Below are 24,633 nucleotides of genomic sequence, written 5' to 3' on the forward strand. Positions count from 1 at the left end.
TTCTCAAGTGGTCTCATCAGACTGTTTCGGCTTTTTGGAGATTTGGATCTAACTGTTGCCCTTGGTGGCGAGATTCGCAAGGTGTGGACAATACCAATGGGACCTAGAACGTCTTTTTGGGGGTAGAGGTTGAGTGCTGGCCGTATAATAACCATTATTCAGCTGAGATGGCTATCCGAGGAGGGCTAGCGTTGCTGGGCCAAGGGACACTGTGATTAGATTTTCCCTGTGTTGCTATTCTTCTCTGTCCCTGGATCACTGTTCCCCTGTCTTCCTTTGTGTATTTCTAAAGCAATTCAGCAGGGATTCTGCTGGTCATAGATTTCAGGGAATGTCACGGAAAGGTACAAGGCAGGAAAAATACAGAAACAACCAGGCAACCTCATATGGTCCCTGGAATAAAAACCATTTAGCCTCATATATGTGGCTCCCATTGGGGATGATGGTAACAACTGGGCACACTATGGTGCCTATGCTGATCATGTTGGGATTTGGAAGTAGTAGGATGTTTTTTCTCGACACGTTATCAGAAAGTGGTAAACAAATAGTGTATTTGCTGTATTATTTGTAGAGTTCCCTGCTTTACACAGACATCTTTCTCTTGTTTCCAGTCAGTTTGATGTGAGGAGTTCTGGCCGTGGTGTATGTGCAAAGAATATTAATTTTCATTGTTTAGAGTCCGAGCAGCTGGGTATGCTTATTACTTAAACACATGTTTAGTCAAACCAGACGTATGTGTAAACGAGAGCTTCCCATTGGTATTCTTCATTGTCTTCCACTGTTTTTATCATGCCCTTACTGTATAGCTTCTAATCCCAACCTCTGTTTCTCCCGCTCTCTCACTCTGTCTGTCTCCCGGCAGTCCCTCTGTGGTATTAATGCACAAACCTGCTTAAAGCCTGTATCTCTGTGCTTTGGCGCAGGGTAATCAGTTAACCTGATTATGCCACTGATGAAATTAAATCATTTCAGTAAGTGAAAATAATAATATGAGTAATAGGTGCGGGGGATGGTGGAGCACCCCACAGCATTCACTGGAGTTCCTGGTAAAAAACCTGACTGCAGGTTTTTACCTCTCTCCTCCTCTTTGACAGTTGCTCTCTCCGCTCTTTGAGATAATTGATGGCTCACAATAAGTAGCTTTGAAGCCACTGTGTCAGGGGTTCTGACCCCAGATGAGATGGATGATTGTGTGCAGAATAAAAATATAAAAAAGCCAACCTGTGTCCTGACCAGTGCTCGGCTCTGTCACCAGGGTTAGTGCTTCAGCTGCCAGTGTAGCTTATTTGGTAGAGTGGAGCACGGTATGTTCACAGGGGTTAAATGTCACATATAATATATAGCTACCTGCAGAATGGAAGTCATAGGTTTTGTTCGTCATGTAGGTCAGAGTGTGGAGAAAGCCATCGTCACTTAACCCTCAAAAGGCCTCGGCTCTTTAGTGCTTTTTGAGTGGAACACAGGTCGTGCATACTATTCATGCTGCTTAAGTACATTTAATAACCCAGTGTTACATTGTGTGTGCAGCAGATGGTGAATAATATGTAATTATTCTGCTATAGCGGGTAAAGCATGGCACAGCAGTTATACTCTCTTTGCTTAGGAAAGAGTGAAAGTGCTCACCGAATTGCCTGTTGGCGTCGCTGAACCTTTTTTGTGAAGCGCTCTGTCACGGTTATGACTCTACCTGACTTCGATTTGCAGAAACAAAGCAATGGCCCGGTCGGACTGAATCACTGGAAATTGGATTAATCAGACGCGTTTAATGAGTCTAAAGTGTGGACTCTTTTTAAAGAGGGCAACACTTAGCATGATAGAAAGCAGAGTGCAACAGCAGGCACGAGTCGGCAGATTAACAACCATGCAGAGGCTAAGCTGACCAGAGGCTGATTAAAGGCTTTGCACCTGTCACTTGTGTAATGATATTAAATGGTGTGGCGACATTAAAGACAATTATGGATAATGACGGTACTCAAGCCAGCATATATTTTTTTTAAAGACTGACAAAGAGCAAAAACTAGATCAGGTCAACTCAAACCTGTCGTGCTGATCAAACCGGCTGTTGCATGGAGTGGGAAGTGCTATGAATTCTCTGTGTTCCTAAATCATAATGCAACAGAGAACAGTGAAAAATGTGTGATGACGATGTGATAGGGCAATAGACTTTAAAATGTTTTCATGTAGGTTGTCCGCTCGTGTGGTTTGACGTGAAAACAGGGATTTTGAAAACAGTATGTGGCAGAAAGGGCAAGTGAAATGAATGCTGCTTAAAATGGGTAATCCCTTAAGGTTAGAAGACCTTGAATCCTTCTGGTCAATAACACTTAATAATAAACATGCAGTTAATGCTGTGAAAGAGTCAAACAATTATTGCAATTATTGTTACGAATGTCAAACGGGACACAAACAGCGGTTTACAGTGAAGCTTTGGGGCAACGCATCCCACAACTTCAGCATGTGTCTCATAGCTCTGAAGTATGATGATCATTGGCCCTAAGTGACAAGGCCTGCTCTCGGCAAAATTAATAGCAGCATTGTCGTCGACCAATAGTGCACACGTGTCGATTGTATCTGGCCTTTGAAGACTTGTCATCACAGAGAACCCCCGGCACAAATCATATAAATGCAATTGCCCCTCCATTATGAGGGACCAGCCCTTGGGGAATTGTAGGATACTATCAGCCCGTGTCATTGGTTGCCTGCTCCCCTTCACAGTCGGCCTGGCTAAGCCTGAAGTAACACTCCCTCGATGAGTGATCTATTTATTTTTGCATGGCCGCGTTTATCGACAGAGCCTGTAAGCTTCAGGGGGAAAGATAATATCAGCCTCTATTCCAAGGGAGGGAACTAACCAGCATACATGCCATTTATTCAGAAACGGCTGCCGGTGCTGTATCAGGTCAGAGCAGACGATAGCATTATCTCTCTCTGTGAATCCAGAATACCTCCTGCTTGTTTACTGCTGCTTCGGTCGGCTGCTTTGTTTGGGCGCCCACCTTTTCCGGGCCTCCTTTGCTCCTTCAGGCAGATTCCCTCTGTCACTTGCCTAATTTTATTAGCCTCAAATCCACTTACTGTGTGTATGCTTTCAGCCTCATTACTGTCGTCTGTGTATAGGACTGTGCCTACTGTTGCAGACCCTGGGATCCAAAGCACAGCTAGGCCTCAGCATCTGCAAAGACGTCAGGTGTTCACAGATATCCTTCTCCAGCAGACACAGTTGGCTGGAGGGGTACGAGAGTGCTGCACCCCCTGTGGCATCTTATACATAGATCATTGATGACACAGAGAAGAGGGACTTTGTGGGAACATATTGCTCTGCCTTGTCCCGAAGTTCCTAAGGTGATGTGTGGCCTTGCCACTGCTATTTTTCCGAGCTTCAGGGGGACTTGCTATAAAAGAGATTATACAGGGGTGCTCATTAATAATCGATGGAGAGGATACAGCACAGAGCTTAAAACTGTGTAAATGCCTGTACTTCTCTGAACCTGGCATTGAAATATTCATCGCACTCCACTGATGTCAGCCTAAGTTAGAGGTAACCTGTCTGGACTGAGTTTGGAGACCCTCTGGTTCTTCCTTGGATTTGTGTTTTATTTTAAAGATTTAATACTTCAAAATGTGGATACAGTTGACCTCTTCTCCCCTTTTGTCCGCACGATCAAAAAAGTGTAATTTTTTCTGGTAACAAAAAATCAAAGGGCCATGACATGAATACATCATTCTTTATTTTATATTTTTAAATACTGACATGAATATATGTTAGATAACTTTGACAAAAAATTGAAAAGTATGTCAATGTCACTTTTTTCATTGACTGTATCAGGTGTAAAATATAATATGGAATAGCTCTTCTTTTCTGTTTAGCAAAGGGCTGACACACTGGCCCTGCTTTTTCAGTGCAACGAAAATTGCAAGTCAATTGACTGCCCTAATTTCTTTTAATTTACTGCTCCCCGAGTGTCTGCGACGCCTCGATGATGTCTGCTGAGTGGATGTGAGGTCATCGGCTCCCCAGATGAACAGTGACCTCAGCTGTGCCACTGGCTAGCATCTTACTCAGTGAATCTTCTCCGAGTCGCGACGCGGCCTTGAGCTTCTGATGTATATTACACCTCAGGGTTCCTCCCCCCTCGGCTCTCATCATCTGAGAATGAGTCACTGCTCTGGCTCCAGCCGGTGGGGGGGGAGGAGGGGGGTCAGGCAATTTGACCCACAGGACTAATTGTCCCAAGAGAGCAGGGAGTCTGAAGAGGGAGAACAATGACTGTAGAGCACACTGTCATCTCTTAACTGTCTGCCTGTGACACTGTCAATGGCCATGCAATCATGCATGATTGTTGGCTCCAAGGATAACAGTGTTTATAGATTAACACAAGTACGAGATCCAAGTGTGCTGGTTTACTAGTCAGAGGATTCATATGCCCTCTTTCGCTTTTCTTTCCACAGAGGACCTGCTCCCAGCCGGCTTCCCCAACATCGACATGGGCCCCCAACTGAAAGTGGTGGAGCGCACTCGAACAGCCACCATGCTGTGTGCTGCCAGTGGCAACCCTGACCCAGAAATCACCTGGTACAAAGACTTCCTGCCCATTGACCCCAGTGCAAGTAATGGGCGAATCAAGCAGCTACGCTCAGGTAAGGATAGCCCTTGTTGCTGCTGCTGTGTTTTTCCTTCTTAATAACTCAATCACTTGTTTGATTCCCGGGAAGTTTCTATCAATACTTTAATTGGTGAATTTTCCTTTGCAGCTAATGTGGCTGCAGTTCCAAGTCTTTCTTTTTCCCCAAATTGGTCAATCACGTTATAAGCGTGACTGTGAATGCTTTGAAAGCTTCTCAACAGATTCATATCTTCACTGTGCAAAAAAAACTAAAATAGTTTAGTAATGAACACATCACTGTTTTTTCATTTATGTTCAAATGAAAACTTCTTAAGGAACCAAAAGTTTTCTTTTAGGTGAATGACAACATAGATGTATTTAAACATTAATTTAAGGCTTGAAATTAAGTCATTGGATGGATGCGATGTGTATTCAAACAATGTCTTGAGTATTGTTCATATCTTATTTACAATAATTTTTTTTGCAATTAATCAACCTAAACATGGATGTACAAAGCATTTAGAAATCAACCACAACACAAATGGCCAGTGATAACAAGTTTAAGCATTGAGTCATTGTGTTGTTATAGGCATAGATAATTATCTAATATGTATGGATGTGTTGCAAATAACAAATTGCATTTAAGAGCATAACTTTATTGAACAAGGTCACATGATTCACAGTATCCCAGAAGCTTGCGATAGAAGGCAACAGGAGCAAAGTCCCCGTTCTACTGGCACAACTCACTGGTGGATATGTTGTGTTGTTCCCATCGATTAAACTCTACTGAAAGGCCCAGCAAAGCAAAGTCTAATTATATAGCTAATTACGAGCAGACCCTGGAGTAGCCCCGGGCAATAAGGGGTAGATATTTTAGGTCGATGATTTGTCACCATTTGAAAAAAAAAATCCAATGACTCCTATTTGATTTGTTGCTGCAAACGTAAATCGGGGTAGGCGCCACTAAATAAAGAGTCCGTTGCCATTGACTTCCTGCCCCAGCTGTGACCCTCGTGAGTTGTACATTCAAAAGAATCAATTTGTCATCTCGTTATTTATGCCTTACCCACTGCAGCAAACGCACAGCTCTCTAAAACCCATTTAGTTTCGGATGTGTGTCGTGTTTTTGCCCCAGTTCTGAGGTTGACCTTTGACTATTACGATTTTCAGACCCTCTGAACACGAAACATGTAGGATTGTTTGCTCTCTTTAGAACGATGATGCACAACTCACTGAGGGCTGTGTGTCTTGGTTCACCGGGGATCGGCCCTGGGGACTTCAGGTTTTCCCGAGTCAGTAAAAGCGGTCAGTTGGTGCTTTTGTCTCAAACTTGAGCCTCCAAAAGTGATAGACTTAATATGCGCATCTCCTTGGTCATATATGTAGCACAACCAGCTTTCTTCGAATTAATTTAGACCTTTAAACTTACAGGTGCCCTGTGGTAGTTTCCTTCTACAGAAGTTGTTTATAAGCGTTGATATTTTGACTACAGGGCATCTTGAAGTATTCAGGTTGACTGCTCCCCCTGACACATGACAGGTCGGAAGATTACGTCATAATACTTACTTTTCTATTCATACTGTACAGATCAACTGCAGCATTTACAGGTTTACTGTACATTGTTGTTGTAGCTGGTGTTAAACTCACACTAAACATTTGAGATGCAATTTCACAGATTCAGTGGTCCTTGAATCACAATATTAGAGGTGTTCTGTTTTCTGTTTTGTGGTATCATGCATATTCAACATATTATCGTCCAAGGCGCTGATATTTCTATTAAAGCTTAACCATATTAAGCATTTAAAAAATAACAATAAAGTTTATTGAGGATTCTGGAGTCTGTTGATAATGGACAAAGAACGTGAGATTCCTGCTTGTTCTAACCTCTGTGTCATCTGTCTTTATCTGTTTCACAACCTCCTCGATTGTCTATGTGTGTGTGTCCTGTCTAACTAAAACAGACGACTGCTTTGTTTCTGTCTCTCTCTCTCTTTCAGTCTCTCTTTGTGTTTTGTCTGTATTTGTGTCTGAAACTCTGATGTGTCTCAGTGCACATTATTGAGTCTTCAACACGTGTCATTTGGCTTTGACCCATAACACAAGTTGAAACTAAAAAAAATAACATAAAAACCCAATTAAATCAGTAACCTAACCTATTTTCTATTGAATACAAATTTAAACTTGAGAACTGGAATAATGGAAATGGAAAAAATACTGAGGTGGCACACGAGAGCCAACTAAACTGTAAATCCTTTAATTCTTGGGTGGCAGTCACTTTTTAATCTTAACCTAAAACCAACTATGTTGTTCTTTTCCCTTTTTATTTACTTTCATCCTTCGCTTTGTCATTTTCAGAAACATTTGGTAAGTGTCTTGAAAAGCCCAGCGAGCCCACCCACTCTCCTTGAAGCAGATGGCATAATTTAAACTACTTTCCGATATGCATGCACCCCCCCCCCTGCTCTCCCTTTACGCTCGTCCCATTTTTCCACTTGTCATTTTTCTGTTCTGTTTCTATTTATCCTTAACTTCCACTTTGCTTTCGCCCCCCCACGCTCGTCCTCGTGCCAACTTTATCTTCCTTCACCCCCCACCACGTTGGAACTTATAGCAGAAAGGCATTCAAGGATAAGCAGCACCACGAGTCCGGGAGGTGGTGAGGCCTCGCTGTCCACCTCTAATCAGCACGGTTTTGTATATGTGCTGAAGACCTGCTGAGCAAGTCTTTTTAGGAACGTTTTTTTGAGAAACTTACTGGACTGTTTGGGAAGAAACTTTGGATGCAGTTGTTCCCTCATTTAGCTCCTTTTCCCTGACCATATTATCCAGATTTTACTGCTGATGCACCCTGTCACATCTAATTCTTCCTCTCCGCTGTGTTGCAAGACAGCGGGCTTTGAGGAAAATAATTGGACTCTGTTTGAATCCAAGACAATTGTTTTCTGTGCAGTCATTGCCCCAAAGTATTTCAGGCTTCTCCTTGAAATGTATAAATGGCTGAACCTCAGTTTTCACAATAACAGCTTTGTTGTCCAAACATACCCTCGGAAAGCGCCGAAAGCACTGATAGGGTCTGAAGGAATCTTGAATCCTTTCCAGGTGAAGGCCACTTCAGGTCCACTGTGTGGCCCCAGCCCTCCAATCCCACACTTGGCTGGGTCCACCCTCATATTTTCTCAGGAGCACATTCTCTGCTCTTGCTAAATTGACCCACATCCCCGCTTCCTCAGAGATCTCTGCTCTGCCGCCCGAGCTACAGGGTGAGGGCTCAAGTGATAGTTACGTTTGGCCACGTCTTGTGCTCCTCCAGACTTTTCAAACTACTTGTAAAAATACACCCAGACATTTTTAAGCTGGGTGTGTTTTACTTACAGTTTACTATTTGTGTACATAGCAGGGCAGAAAAGGAAATCACTCTCCCCTGTTTCAACAGCGAGTCTCTCGTAAGGTAACGCAAACTTTGGGGGCTTGCCTTTTTTTCCTTCGGTCCTGCTGATGGAAAGCACATTCAGCAGCAAGGCAGGATTTATGATAGTGAGAAAGAGGCCCACACTCTCGAGCCCCCTAGGCGGCCATATTCACATGTCCTCGGTGCTTCAAACAGCCACCTTGGCTCTCCGGGTTTTAGTATTTGTTCTTTTTTTCACAGTGATAAATGCCATCCCCCAAACACACCAAAGGTTGGAGTTACTGGGGCAGCCTTTTCCAATTTTTCCACTGGTCAGATGGCTGTTGACAGTTTCTGTGTGCTACCTGTTTGCTCAGTTGCTCCAGGCACTCTCTTAAGGCCTAAAGGAGAAACTATGAGACTGATGGGTCATCTCACATAGACACAGGGTAAAGTTGAGGGACTAGTTCACCAAATGTAGAATCTGTCCACAGAGAAGAGCCGAATACAGCTGTAAAGAGCTCCGAAGATACATTTGAGATTTGATCCCTCCGATCGAGACCACATTCGGAGGTGGTCAGGGACACGTGGCCACAGTGTGAACACATGGGCCACATTAAAGTAAAGCAGCCTACTCAGCTGACCTGCTTCTGTTTCATAATGAACCAGAAATAATTTTCCACTTCTCAGTGTTTCACATACGTTGATTGATTTGCGGCCACAGCCACAATATCATTGACTGCCCCATATTGATTTACTGTTTTTTCCCCCCTACTATTTCAAATGAGTAAAATCCTATTTCATTGCAGTGCTGTGTACAACACATTGATTTGCTCAGCTGCTGCTTGCCTCGTTCTCACAAGCTCACAACGGACTCGTCTTTCATAGTCAGACTGGGTAAACAACCACATTCAATATGCGCAAACAGAATGTATGTCCATGTAAAGCTGGGAAGTGAGATCTGAGACACACGTGGAGACACATGCTAGTGCCAGCTGTGACCTGACGTACTTATAGATGTCCACTTCTGATCGGATCACCCGAGACAGATGTTGATACCAGGTCTGGATGGGGCCTTGGTTCAGATTGGGAGCTGAATAGCTGACTGGCTGCTTCCCATGTGCCAAATCATGCTGTGCTGGCGGGGCAGTGATATTTGGATGTGGGTCCCCTAAGGAGCTCATCTAGAGGTGTGGAGGGAGCCTGACATTTCCCCCCCAAGTCCCTGTGGCTGCAGACCCCAGGCCCTCACTGGCCTTGTTAGGCAGAACAAATTAACCAAAGGCCAAAGAGACAACCAGAGACTGGAGGCTGCATATAAATAAATATATATAAAGGTTTGAAGATGGCACATTTACTCACACATATTTACCGCAGGCACATCCCAATCTGAATCAAGAGGAGTCGAGCTGCACTTGATCTAGAATGTGAAAGAAACAGCTCACATTTGTTGGCATCAAAGCTGCTCTGCGGGGAGCGTCAAGGACCTCTGCAGATGTGGCAACGACAGCCAAGTTTTCCCTGAAACCTGCTGCGGCACCACCAGGATCCCAGATGGGCGTCTGCGGTGACGGGAAGGTCAGCCAGACGCCCTCTGGAGGGTGGTCAGACTTTGACTCGGCCAATCACGCAACCCTGTCCGCCCCACACGCAGATGGCACATCCCTGGCCAGATTGTCTCTAGCCAGACGACATCCTTCCATAATATATTTTTAATATATTTAGAGGGTTGTTTAACTAAAACAGCTGGGATGTTGTGTAGGGCAGATAATGCTGCATTGATAATGTGTGGAAGTCTGTGGCCTGGTGAGTTATATTTAGGTCACAGTCACACTAAGCTGATCAACCCATGACTGACCGGAGCTTAGAGGGGGAGCTTATGGCCATAGGCTGCATGTGTGTAATACAGGTGAATTTGCCATTGTATCTGAACACTGGCTGGTCACTGTGACACAGCTTGCCAGGTCAGATCCTTGGTTTATTTTTATCTCTTCTTGCTGCTTTATTATTCAAATTCAGAAAGTTCCAACGACCTCAGCCCCCATTTCCTTCTCATTTTCATTATCCTTTCTTTTTTGTTGAACCAATGACTTTGAACTCGGCCACCTCCGTCTCTTACCCGTCATCCTCCTTTTTGCCCCCGTCTGTTTTTTAATCTCTCTTTTGTCGCTCAATACTTTATAAGGCCTACCCATGCGATGGCCTTCCCTGCTTTATTAACCTAAACCTTACCCTAACCTTTACCTAACGTTGACCTTAACCTCACCTAACCTAACTAGTAACCTCTCAACCCCCCCCCCCCCAAACTAAAATCCATCTCAGCTAAAGCCAAATAAACCAGCTTCCTGCAGCCTCTAATCAAACTCTAACTCTATAACAACGTAACCCTCCCAGCGCCCTGTTGTCTTTTGTCTTGTGATTATGCGGTCTCCTAAATCATGGCAGAAATGATGTCACTGTTGTTTTGCCTGGTTTCTCAATGGCTCTAAACTATCACAGTGGTAAACGTTTGCATATACAGGACTGTTTATGGATGATGATATTCTTATAGAGGTTGGGAGTACACAACTCTTTACTCTAAGATAGTCAAGAATCAACAACGAAAATATTATCATTTTTAGCATTGCATGATAAAGTTTAATGTTGATAAATGACATTGTAAACATATAACTACATACAGTACTTAATAATTTGAAATGCATGTAAGAGCAAAGTGCAACTTAGCACACAGCAACAGTAGAGAAAGGATATGAGTCCATGTTGGTGCATTGCAAACCAGGCAAAACTTCAAACTCAGTGATCGCCTCCTTTCTTCTGGTATCACAAAGGATGCGTCTGTATGCAGAGCTGCAGCAACAATCAGACCAGGAGATATTGAGAATGTCCTCACCGCTACCTAGACACCCGAACACAGCTGTAAAGCACTGTGTTGATTTAATTTTGTTGGTTTCCTTGAAGAGTTTGGCGTCGTTTCGCTGTTGTTGCAGAAGCCAGTTTGCAGGAGGGCTGGCATATGTTGTTGTGGGCAAAGGCGGTGTATGCATGCACACGGGGGGGGGGGTCTGTAGTGTTGGGCTCAAAGTGCATGCCTTTGACCCTCAGCTCTGTGCCTGCAGGCTGTCTCTGCTAAGTAGGGCACCTCTCCTGGATCGGCGCCACCCTGCCGGCTCTCTCGAGGGATGGCCAAGGGCACGATGCTGCCGTGAGTCATCCTAAGATTTAGAGAGGAAGACTAAGAGGAAGGCAAGAGGGAGGAACTTTGTGAAAGAAGGGGACTCGAAAAACAAAAAGACTGCGGGATGAAGTGAAAGAACAGATTAAGTAACAAAACAAAAGAGATAATGGAAAAACTGCTAGAAAACAGAGAGAGAGACAGAATGGGAGTGCAGACGGAGAGTTTTAATTTTTGGCAGAGACGTGGTAGAAGTTAAGCCGGCTCGCCTACCCGCACCCTGAGCTCCGTCTATAAGGGATGCATTTTATATTCCAGCAACAACTTTGGCTACACTGCCCACTAGCCACCTACTGGATAAGCTCAATATTTTATTGTCCCTAATGAGACATTTGGCTCGGAGTCAGGCATGTAACACAATACAGACCCACGGTAAACAAAGAATAGAGACATACACAACTCAGAAAGAACAGACAGAAACAAAACAATGGAAGGAGACAGAAGACAGGGAGGAAGGGATGATGCTGGAGGTGAAGAATATGTCTATCCAAGTTGAGGAGGTTTACGAATTGTGGGACGGATAACAGCTTCTAACTTTTTCATTTTACTTGTGGTTGCCTGAAGGTAGAGCCTGAAATCAAACATCAGTGGACACTCTGCAAGTTTGTTCCTTCCAAATGTAGATACCCAGTGTAGAACAGTCAGGCCTTAACTGTTATACTGACCTCTCATCTGAGGTCAGTTGACGGGGAGAGGGCTTATGCCACTGGAGCAATCCACGTCAATTTAAGGTCAGACCTCTCACTCTCTGCCTTATCCCCCCAAGGTGCAGTCATGATAAATCTCCGGCCAAGACCTCGAGCAACTTCAGCTCTGCCGATGAGGCATTTTGTTTCTTCTCTTAACTGCAAGTGAGAGAAATAAATGTAGGATAAAGGCAGTGGAGTGCGCCAGACTTATAAACCTTCCTATTCCTTTGTGATACCAGCAATGAGAGGTATTCTCTTTCTTTCTATGAAAACAATTCCCCATCTCCAGAAGAGATTAATGGCTTGATAATCCAGTTCCAGTGACCCACCTTCCAACCCGAATAACTCCTCTAACTCCTACTAACATTAACCTTGAACTAAACTGATGTTGTGTCTTCGTTTTTGTGTCTCCTCCAGAGGGCACCCCGATTCGAGGTAAGACGTTTAACCATCACAGAAAAAGAAACAGAAAAAAAAGAAAGACTTAAACTGACACATAACCAGACATTACCGCTCCTAACTCCACCCAACTGACTAAATATGTGGGATATCAAGTGGGCCTTTCCTCTTCAAATAAATGACAAACCCTTTTTCCATTTCTACTAATATTTCATCTGTGTTTTGTGTTCCGTGTGCTCTGTACACGTTGTTTGTGAGAGTTAACATACTTTGTGTTTCACACTCCCATGCCCCATGTCATTGTTAATGTGCCGTCCTTTCACGTCTGTGGGAATTGTGTGTTTGTGCCCTCCAACGCTCTCCTCGCCACGTATCAGTGTCAGAAAACCACTGAGCAAATCAAATTGTGTCGCCGACTGGTTCAGATACTTACTTTTCCACTGCATAACCATCTTTAATGAAGATATCAAGGTGGGACGAGAATAACGATGGTAGAGGAGCGTGACTCTGAGGAATCATGGAAAGGATTTGTCAAAATAATTTGTCTTCCCTTTTTCATTTCCCCGGACAATTTAACTTTCACTTATAATTATCCACCAGGCTTTTGTTCCTGAAGCTTTCCCTCCCAGTTGATTCACTGTGGTTCAGTGTCTTTGTTGCAAAATGTTTTTATTCAACAGGCTGAGCAGGTAAGTGAATATCTCAGTTTGCCATGTATGTCCCCGTGTTCACGGAGATGGAATCAGTTCTTTTGGTTTCATAATTACACAGCAAAGGAAGTTATCCCTCTGCACAATCGAGCTCCGACATTCAAGTTAAGATCCTCCATCCTAAACCATTTCTCACAAAGAACACATTCAATCCATCAACGGACTGAATTCATACACTTCGCTCCTTTAGCCCCCCGCTCACGACTTGCACATCCCAGCCCTCCCCGCAAAAAAGGAATCATAAATCACATTGTGGAGAAACAAAAGCAGGCGTGACATATGAACTCACATTTGCATAATGACATAAACGTCCTGCAAAGGGGGGATGTCTCTCCTCACGCCTTCACTGACGCACCTTCAGAAGTATATGGCGCTAATGTAGAGAGAAACCCAATTTCATAGCTGGAGAGAGATGCAATGTAATGTAATTGAGATCAAGGTGCCAGAGAAGGACATGAGTACTTGGTTTTCAAGGCGCATGTACACAGTAATGCAGACTTTCATCTGAGTTCACGCTTCCGCTCCAGAAAGTTGAGCTTTTAAGATTGCAAGGTAACACATGCTGCTGAGTCACTTGACATCATTCCACGTGAGTCAAACAACGTAAAAAAAAAGGTTGCAGTCATTTTGCTTTCCAAACCACCCGGGTGCCGGCCTGGAGGTAGGCGCTAGGTGTAAAGGTAGCTGGACTCCCTACCTGCTTCATTACTGATTTCACGAGAGCGTTACAAACCACCAGATGGGCGCTGACAACAGCGGCATCACACGTGGAGCCCCATGCTGGTGCGATCACGGTGGAATGACCTTGGGGTGGTGACAGAGCGTGTGCGCGAGTGACAGCCCGGACGTGGACTGAGAGAAAACTGCAAGTCCAGACTTGAGTGTACCTTGCTGTTTTTTCTATTGGTGTGATTATTGGAGCTGAGGGTACATGATTGATTTTGGTTGCAGCACTCGAAAAAAGCACAAGTCAGGGAGATGGGATTTTACTCTGTAGTTTGCCTGATGTTTTCATGTCTGGACAGATGGGGCGTGACAGCTCTTCTAGCACAATGTAACTCTCAATTTAACTCACTCTAACCCTGAAAAGTAATATTATGATATTGAATATAAATATTTGTACTACCATTAATGTTTTTTTGCAACAGTCGCTCTGTGAATCACAACAGTAAGTGTGCTTGGTTGGAAAGGTTATTATTTCAAGTGCGTATCCACTTATACAGGGAGGTGCTAATTTTGGCTGGTAATTGCGCTGTAGTGGAGCTTCAGCGAGCGGTGTTGCATGGGATAAGAGGGTAGCGGGGGGGTTGAATCGACGGGAGATGAGAAACGAGGAACAAATGAGCGACACGAACTGAAAACGAGAGATAAAACGGAGAAAAGGGAAACAGCGTGCCACCGGGCATGCCTGAGTGGGCTGCACGAGGAGCGAGAGGGAGGGGAAGAAAGAGTGAGACTTGGCCAGCCATTTTGTTGATCGCCCAAACAAATCAATCAAGGCCCGCTGGAGCACACTAATTGAATTACACAAATGGGACTTGCAGGGAGGGGGGGGGGGGGGGGGGGGGGCACACATGGCTAAGCTGCTACAAAGCAGCGGCCGGGGTGGGCAGACCACGGCTTCAGGCACTTTCTGAAATTAATCATCCATGCTGGTCCCTCCTCATGCCTCTTTCATCCCCCTCATCTTTCCTTCTGTTTCTCTGTGTTGGTCTGTTTCTTCTAGTCTCCATCCCAACCCTCTACGATTTTGTTCTTCCTCTGTCTGCCTCTCTCTCTTTTCTACCTTTTGCACCTTCTATTGAGGGAACATTTTCCTTCCATCCATCAATATAGCAAAACAAACTACTATGGTCCTGATTACAATTGTGTTTGTGATAAGACTTAAAAGCTGGAGACGGGCCCCACACAGGTCCTGGTTCATAAGCATAGTATCATCATTATGTGAGCAATGCTGTTAATAGCTTCTCTCTTTGTCACTGCAGGTACGTCTTAATCAGTAAAGTCTGTGAACAGTCCGGACCCACGTTTCTTTTCAATTTTGCCTCCGAAAGATAATTTTCATCATTTATTCAGTTGCTTCTGTTTTCTCCTTTCTTGATAAAAGAAAGAGAAAATAATGCCAATGGCCGCTAGTGCTCCGGTGAGCCATCGGCAGGCAGGCAGGCAGGGTAGACGGGGCACAATTATGAAAAACACAGAGAGCGCAAACAGTCACTTTAAAAAAAAGGATAGAAGGAAAGAGACCCATGCTGGTGACGAGGATTTCAAAGAGTGGCATCTGTTCTGTGCCCACATGCATGTGCACCCTGCTTCTGAAGATAGGATCTAGAAACAAGGATTAGTTTGGGTTTGTATATTAAAAAAAACCCTCAGGGGGCCTGATGCCTTTTAATGCTAATATTTTCAGGCTTTAAACTGACTTCCTGATAAGTTATAAATAAATAAACGCTTCAACTCTGATTTGATTATAAAAATGATTAAATAGATTTAATGAAATCGCCTTACGTGTGCTTTACCAAAGTCAAAGCTGGGACAAGAAGAAGAGAAGGAAGCTGCTCCTGACACACTGTGGCACAACTCATATAACACCAGCAGGATATTGCAGCTCCATGATGTGCAAATGTAACAGAGGGAGGAGATGTGAAGTTTTAACCTTTTCTACACCTCACCATTTCAAGCCTTCTCAAATTGAATCCAGCTTTAACCATGAGATATACACTCATAATTTCCTTGGCCAAGTTTTTCTGAAAAAATTAATTGGAATTCACTTGCGTTTTAAATCAAACAGGTTTTGTTATTTTCTTTCCTCCCGTTTTTGAGATTGAACTAAATCAGACAAGTTGAAGGCAGAAAATTGAACAAGGTACATGTGAAGAAGAATCAATCTCCATTATTCTTGCCTCCTTCACCTCTCCACATCCTTCCTCCCCATCTCTTTCCCTACCTCACTTGTTCTCCCTCGCCATGTGCTCCATCAGTATTATGCATTCATCACATTTCCTCTTTGAAATAATAGCTGGAATATGTAGTGAAACTCATAGGGAATTGGAAACAGGAGATGATACCACCTAGCAAGGAGCCTCCACCAAAGCTGGCAGGAACAGATGAAAGTCACTCTATCCCTTCAAAGACTCCCCTGTTTCTTTTTTTTTTGTGTCTCTCTTCCGTCTGTCGTTCTTGCTCTGTCTTCCAGCGGGAGGAACAGCTCACAGCAGCCAGGGCTGATTTTAATTGGCTCTCAATTTATGTTGTTTGGCTCATTATCTGTCCCCCCCCCCCCCCCTTCTGCATGTTAGTGGTTGTCTTTTTTTGACCTTCAAGTGGCATTTGTTCAGCATTATTTTTAGATTGAGACATTTGTGTTCGTTGGGAGCATGTGGAGCCGCGGACCTCCAGCAGCTTGCAGACATGGAGTGAAAACATATGAGATGTGGGAGGCTCCTTGTGATATAAATGTTTGGAAGCAGTCAACAAAGGGGTTGGGGTTAGGGTTAGCTCTTCAAAATTACTATTTATGAAGCGTGGAAAACAAAAAACAGCACTAACTTAAACTTTCGCCTTCCAAAGATTTTTTTTACAATTCAGCCGCAGCGACCAGGGCCGAGGAGCTGCTGGCTGAGCTTCCTGGAAGATGGACTTCACACGCTCCTCACTTTGTGGTCCCCCCAGTGTGGAGGCTTTTTAAAGCACATTCCACCCCACCTGCCACCAAGCTTTCGTTTGCTGTTCCAAGCGCACATCAAACAGATCCAAAACCAGATCTCCTGCATAAACGTGTGGAGGGAGAGACTACCGCCACCTGCACTCTGCAGGTGGACGTTTTCATTTGGCTCAGGAGATGTGTGCCAGGAACAGCTCCCTCTGGGGGATGAGGGCGATCTGAGCTGTGGAGGGAAACAAAGAGAGGGAAGAAAATAGAGTATAGATTGTTGTAGCTTCAGGTCTGTTGTCGTCCTTCTTTATAGTTTTCTCAGGAGTAGATATCTTTGTACTGACTCCAAGGTGTAAAATACTCTTCGAGTATCCGGCCGTGTCTAAGGTGGAAGCGTGACTAATCTTTATAATTAAACAGGATCGATGATCTCATTTGTGGCACAGCTGAAAAGCGTTATTAAACCAATGTTCCGGAATAGTAGCCTTGTACAACATTGTTTTTGGCTCCGCAACACTCCGGTGTGATGGAGGAGGTTATGGTATATTACAAAACATCCTGGGCAGCGGCTGACGTATTGATGTGTCCTGGCTAAATGCTAACGAGCGATGGTGCTGTGTTTGTCAGCGCGGCCTGGGCTGCAATCTGTCTGCCGAGCCAGCCAGAAGGGCCTAATGATATCATCAGGAAGTGCCGTCAGCAGCGCTCTAACGAGGAATGATCTGACGCCCGTCGCCTCACCTCCCTCTTCCCCTGCCCCACGCCCCTTCTCTAGCGTGGCTGGCAAGCATTTAGGAGGAATTCATTTGCACATGTCTGATACAAGGGATAGAAATATACAGTCTGCTTTAAATCGTTCATATAAAAAATTAAAAAAAAAAATTAAATATCCGACCCAATCACAATTGTTGCAGGTTTATAGGCTACTGTAAAATACACATTTTTCTCCCCCTGTATGTTAACAAGCTATTATACAAGGATAGGACTTATCTTGTAGAACTGCAGAGGGGTTGGTGCATTACACACCATGCATGTGTTCATTTGGACATGAACTATATGCAAGAATTTTTCCCCATGACCTTCTTTCCCCAGCGCACCCCCCCCCAACACACACACACACACACTTGCTCAGTTCGCAGCACCATCTCAACATCCCTCTCCCATTAGCTTTCATCACATTTACATCATTTCTAGTCTTTCATCACTGTGTGTTTTTTTTAAAGGTTTCTCACGTCTTACACGAGCTACGTTCAGCAACATCGATACAAATTTGGTGCGACTGGTTCCGTCCACGTTTCTTACTTATTTAATTCCTCCTTCTTTTTGTATCTGCTTGTGACTCTTGAGGCTGGAGACGAAGCCAGTTTCGCGGTGACACTCTGTGTTAGAGAGAAACAGTTCTTGACGAAATGGTCTGGAGAAATTCAAGATGCTCTCCATTAAGAAGATTGTGTGACTCCTTTCGTGCTCTGTCACTGGCAGGTCGACTAATCATGTTTCTCTCTGCTTTCTCTCTCTCTCTCTTTCTTTCTCTCTCGCTCTGTCCGTCTTCTCTTTTTTCTCCCCCCCTTTTATCCTCTGTGTGTGTTCATCATTTCCCAGGTGCCTTGCAGATCGAGAACAGCGAGGAGACGGACCAGGGGAAGTACGAGTGCGTGGCGTCTAACGTGGAAGGCGTGCGCTACTCGTCCCCCGCTAACCTATATGTGCGAGGTAGGGAGCAAACCGGCCCCAGAGCCAGGGCCCGAAAAGCCGGAAAAAAAACAACACGAAACTGAATAATAAAAACAGACGCCCCATTCTAACTGAAATGCACATTGCAGCTCAGCTTTAAGTGGCATTACTGTTGGGCTTGACAAATGATGATTGCTTCCGTTCCAGCCCAGCTGTAAATGCCCAAAATGTATTTAGCAAAATAGCATTACCCGAGCATTATACATCTTTCAGCATTGATAGCACTGCCTGCCCGTAACTGTAATCTCATATAGACTGAAACTTCCAAATGTAAAAAACTATAATTGACCAACTAATGTTCTTCTCTGTTATGACGTTATGCTCCATTTTGTCTTTCAATGCCCTCCCCTACTCGCTCGGAAGGAAATGTGTAGCCGTGTGTCTTGACTTTATCGGGTTGTAAGAAAACCGTCTACGTGTAATTGTGTGCCCGTTTAAAATGTGTGGCCCTCTGTCACACATCTGGAGCTCAAAGAGAGTCGGGAAGGACTTCTTTTTTTTTTTATTAGTTTCTTTCAGGTACAGGAGCACAACGGTAAGTGTCGATTTTGATTGAGTGGCAAGGTGTTGATGCCCACCAATCAAAATCTCATCCACTGTGTCCCTCCCCCGATGTAGGGGTGGAAGAGGATTTCCTTGTGTGGGAATGAATAGGAAACTAGTGTTTACACAGTCAGCTGCTCTGTTTTAAATAGCTCTATCAACTAGATTATAGATAGTACACATCCTCCACTTTTCTTCATGGTGTTCTGGAGCATAATTCCATAGTATCCCCCTATTTATTTTTCAGGAGAAGTCTTTTATAGTCGGTAGTAATTTTGTCTGGCATGTTCCAGCAAAGTGGAGATATGAAAAACAATCAGTCACGGAGAATGTAGAGTTTCGTAGAAAACAGGCAATTAAGACAAAAGCCTTCCCTCTACTACTAATGTTAAATGACAATGAATCCCAGTGTCGGCAACTTTAATAAACTAAAGCACATGCATTTTCCACATGTATTATTTATATCGCGCATACTAAATAAAGATGCCTCGGTATCTGCTCAGTTTGTTCCCTCTGCTGTGTACCAAATAACTTTGTTCCCAATAAATAATTCAGCACCCTGACATTATAAAATGGGTCAGGGAGCTGCATTTTCATTATTATTGCTATTATCATACCCTGTGAGGTAGCAGCATAGGGAAGGAAGAAATTCAACCGTGAGGAGCTGACGGTAAAAAAACGCCTCATGGAGATTAGTGTCTCCTCTTGGTAGCGTTGGTCCTGGAGGCTCCGTGCCGCCTCGGCTGTGATGCAGTTACACTTAATGTCAGGTAGCTGTTCACCTTGCTCATGTGTAGCACGGCAGAAATTAAGGGGTTTCGTGCAAATTACAATCAAGAGCTCTACAGGACTCGTTAAATAATGATAGTGGGAACGCTCTGTTGACACAGCACAGGGATGTTCAGTAATTTCCACGGTTAGAAACAAGCAGCTCTGCCCCGACATTGTTCCTCAACAATTCACCCAGTCTCCATGAACACTGGCTCCATCAGCATGCCTCTAAGAGGAGAACACAGGGGTCATAATTACTCAGGTACCTTCACACTATGTAGCACTCCTGTTGTGCCTTGATGGTGTCGACCTTTGTCTGTTTTCAGTTCACTTTTGTCAATCAATTCTTGATACTTGATGTTGACTATGTGTTGTTCACAAAGCGAATTGCACTCGAGATTAGCAGCTGTGGTAGGGATCAATTTTTTTCCCCGAAATTCAGCAACGATGCAATAATTGTAAAGGGGGCAAAGTTAACCGGGGCAAATTGACACAACTGTCATAAGGACAGAGTCACCGATTGGCTTCTACAACATTTGCTTAACCGTCTTGAACTGCAGCTGCTAATTTCAACCCAAACTGTGTCTTTTTTCTTTTCTATCTCTCATTAGTTTTTTTCTTTCTTTTCTCTTTATTTGGTTTCCTCCTCTAACAAAAAAAAGCAAATACAGCCACCACAGGAGCCTTGTGGCCATAAGGAGCCTGTGAAATTATGAATTATGAGTATGGTTCGCTTGATTTGACTCCAGTGGCGCCTCACTATATTATTTTATTTACCAGGCGACAGTGTGGCCACTGGGGTGAATCTGATTGTTCTGGTTCAAAGTTTATTTGAGAGGGTGGGGGGGGGGGGGGGGAGGGCAGGAAAGTGTACTTTCAAGACGGGTGTCACTGACAGCAGGCACAAGGGAAAAAAAGAGGAAAAAAAAAAAGATTAAAGCAAAGGGAAATGTAGCTGCAGCTAAACACCTTGAGGTGGCTTTTTTTACTCTCTCTGTGTTTCCCCTATTTTTCTCTTCTCCTCATGTCATTGTGTTCTGCATCAACCCCTTTACATCCCTCAGAGCTTCGAGAAGGTTGGTGTGTTTTTTCTTTTTTACTTTTTTTAACCCACATTTGAAAAAAAAAAAGGAAATTCAACATGTTGAAAAATTTTAGCTGTATATGCCTATGACAGAGCTCGATTCCATGACTAATTTGAGCAGAGACTGATCAGTTATTCCAACACTTGCTAAATGATTATGAAAGAACATTTTTCCAAGGAAGAAATGATGAAAGCAAACCCGAGTAGCTCGGGCCTTGTTCTACTTTATACTTTTATGTTTGCATTGTGGGGCCTTTTCTCGTTTTGCATCTTTTGGTATTGCTTCTGCACCTAAAAAAGCTTCTTGCACGTGTTGTCATGAAAAACCCAGCACGTGGAAATAACTGCACCTGTTGCACGATGGGAGAATGTAACTGCGCTTGCATGCCTGTACTGAATCCATTTGGCCATGACGGCCTTTTTCTTTCTGCATTCCCTGTGTTTTGTTCAATTGATTCATTGTCTTTCCTTGGTTCCTCTACAAATGTTTTCTCTGATACAACCCTGTTTTGGCTTTCCTTTATTTTATTTTTATTTTTTTTGTGTTGTGATTATGGTGTTGTGTGTTTTCCTTTTGTTTTCTGTTGTGTTCCTGACCTTAGTTTTCTGTTTTTATTTTTAGAAAACCTTTGTCTTTTGTGATTTATTTGTTTTGTGAGATTTGTGTTTATTTTCCAAAATGATGCTGCTCGGCCTCTTGAGTCTCGGAGTGCACATGCAAATGCCGAATGAAATAATTGTGTGTATACAGCCAGAGTTCCTGTCATCTTGTTTATAGAAAAAATTTGACCCGAATTGGACCTGATGGGATTCCATGGCAATTCTGGCAGCCATTGTGGATCAATGACAATATAATGATTTCAACATCGCATTTGCTGTTAGTGAGCAGGTGTCCAGAGATACCTTTAAATTCCAAACGGTGGCAGCTAGTTATTCACACTTTTGTGGAGTTACTGCAGTTCCCAATCATGACACTCAATCAAATTAAGATTTATTATTCAAAAGCCCTTGTATGAACACATACAAACACACTCATAGATCTCACTTGGTAGACATGAGTAAAGCAAAGAGAGAGATTCTCCAACAACAAGACACACGATGACTTTGTTGTCTAAGCAGTCACACTTTAGTCCGACAACAATAATGAGAACAAAGTGCTAAATGAATTGGAGGTTAATGCAATCACCGTTCACTGATTTATGTCCCAGCCGGCGTTGCAACCACTTTCCATTACCTCTTAAGATGTTTTACTTAAATGTGAGCATCATTATGTGCACTGGGTTTTCCATTACACATAAAATCTATCCTATCAGCTGTGGTGAACTTGCCTGTAAATTTGATGGCTCCATTAGTCTCATGAATAGAAGAGGCACATGTTCTCTGTGAGGGAGCCATGTTTCACCTGTTGATATGAGATATGGCTCGAAAGGGCAAAACATTATTTCTGGTAGAAGAGATTAGGCACTTCTTAACTCCATAACTCTGTGTGCTGAGCTCAAGGGAATAGGCCTTATCTCTATTAAAAGTCTGTAAGTTCTATTTTTATTCATGACTAATACGCCAAAATCAAGCAAATTAGCAATTTTTATGCTTCGGTAACCTTCATTTACCAACCACTTATGAAAAATTTCTATTTTAATAAAGTCTAGGCTTAAACGCAAGAGTTTTAATGAATCATGCTAATCCCCAAAATATTAGGAAAACAATAGGCCTTGAAATAATGAGTGTTAGCTAGTGTTTCAAAATATAGCTTTTATAATTTTGTCCCAGTCTAGGTTATCCTTGACACTGCTTTCCAGTGCATCAGCCACATCAATTATTCTTAAGGACAGTCATCAAACAAACATAGAATTAGACTTTCTATGAGTCATCTATGAAGAGCCTATGAAAGTATAAAGTCAGTACTCATGTATTTGCTGCCCTCCAAAAAGTAGTGTCCACAAAGTATGGCACGATCCAACTGAAAGAAAACCAAGCGACCTGCTGTGTCCAAATTCGTTTAACTCTAAGCAGTCTGAATAACACTGATGCAGGAAGACTGTGCTGTTATGTGCGCATGTGCATGTTTGGCCTTCCACGATGGTCTCTGCCTGACTTTGAATGTGCTCGCATGCCCTGCTCTGCATTTGTGTGTAACGTTGGGAAAGAAAGCTAGATTACACCTTATGTTCTCACTGGCCAAAGCAAAAACTCTGCCATCTCTATTAGATGTTTGTCTCAAGGAGTCCTGAAGTTAATCGCCACCCCTCGAAATAAAGGATTTGTCAGAATTGCTACTATTTTCCACACAAAACAAAAGTATCACCTCCCGTTCAGATGCAAACACACAAATACGCTCTCTGTCCCCATCCGACTGATTATATTCACTGAGGGGATCCCCGCGGGGAGGGGACATACTTTGGTGGTGTGATTTGGCTGCTTGTCATCAACCTGTAAGACAACAGGAAAGTGATGCACTCTGAAATCCCTTCAATTCCCCGCTTGCTATTATTAGACACCCCCGTCATGATTCCTGTCAGTTTCCTTCAGGTAGTAATTTCCATTTTGATGAGCCACCCATAGTGACTGTTTAGCATCGGCACAGCCAAGCTATGTTAATTCAGGCCGACCCCTACAGCGCATATGTAAATGCCGTGGGCCTCACCCAGCTAGTGTGACTAAAGGATCTCCATACTGCGCCTGTGTCCTCAGGCAGCAAGAGGGTGTAATCTCAGCTTCAAGGTGACACTAAAGGCTGCACATTATTTTGGCTTCCCCCCTTCATTTTGAGGCAGCAAAATCAACTGCCTCACCAAAATGGTAGATAATGTCCACCTTGCGACCTCTGTTTTTTGGCACAAACCCCCCACCCACGACACCGCCCACCAGTAGAGTTAGTGCAGTACTCTGGCGTTCTCTCTCGACTGCTTCTCACCTCGTCCATTGTAAGGCTTCTTGTCTTTCTCTCCACATTGGGGCTTGAAACAAGATTACATGTTGCTAGTCGTCCAAATGAAAAGGTATATGTTTGATTTACTTTCACTCAATTCCAAACGGGCCGGGCTGGGCTCCCGGTCTCTGTGAATGAGGAGCCTGTCCATGCAATTGGGATTCTTTATTTTCTTTCATTGGCACTACAGTTGAAAGTTAGGATATGAGAGGGTGCCACACACACACACACACACACACACAGCTTGTGACAGCTTACTGGACCATTGATGTGACAGAGTTACACAGTTCACTTGAACATTCAGTCATCACACGGAGCCGTGTCTAGTAAATGATATACTGCGGTGACTCATTTGCATGTGACACTGACATTTAGTCTACGCTGTCCCTCGAAGTCCCTTCTGGACTTTAAGATTTATAATTTAAGATAATTCTCTCCCGGGAAACAGTGTAGCGTGCTGTTGCGTCAGCTGACCTTGAGCTCCTGGTCGTGGCCGAATTAACTCCCATGTCCAATGCAGGGTGAGCGCTGTTGACAGTTAGAATCTCCCGCGGCTATTTGTATATTTCGGACTCCCCTGTCCAGCCACGGCCAAAAGTAACCAGCATTTGGCCCGTGGCTGGTTTTAGATCCCACGTTGTTTTGACAGTGTAGCTACTCAAAGGTGAACAGAGACGTCTTCCTGTGGGGGGGAAACCTCATTCACTGAGCCACTGCAGCTCCCGGTGCATTGACCTGAGCCCCCAGGGAGAGAAGAGCCCCTTCAGACACACTACGATTGAACGTTTCATCTAAAAACACAGGCCCCCGTTCCCCCGGATTTGAGGCAAAATTCAGGCAGAGACGAATCCCAGCTGAAAAACATCTAATAGTATTGATGCACACCTCTTTGGTG

General features: G+C 43.8%; 1 protein-coding gene across 5 annotated transcripts in view; it reads left to right on the forward strand.

The window, feature by feature from the left end:
• The window catches only part of ptprsa (protein tyrosine phosphatase receptor type Sa), a 215,371-nt gene that overhangs the window by 123,700 nt on the left and 67,038 nt on the right, over positions 1-24,633 (forward strand). For all 5 annotated transcript variants that reach the window (XM_062395296.1, XM_062395299.1, XM_062395298.1 and 2 more), the window contains 2 exons: positions 4,450-4,638; positions 18,280-18,390. In XM_062395296.1, the coding sequence (XP_062251280.1) occupies positions 4,450-4,638; positions 18,280-18,390 (300 nt within the window). The remainder of the gene's footprint in view (positions 1-4,449; positions 4,639-18,279; positions 18,391-24,633) is intronic.

The sequence above is a fragment of the Platichthys flesus genome, chromosome 9 (genome assembly GCF_949316205.1).
Source record: "Platichthys flesus chromosome 9, fPlaFle2.1, whole genome shotgun sequence".
Classification (NCBI taxonomy): Eukaryota; Metazoa; Chordata; class Actinopteri; order Pleuronectiformes; family Pleuronectidae; genus Platichthys; species Platichthys flesus.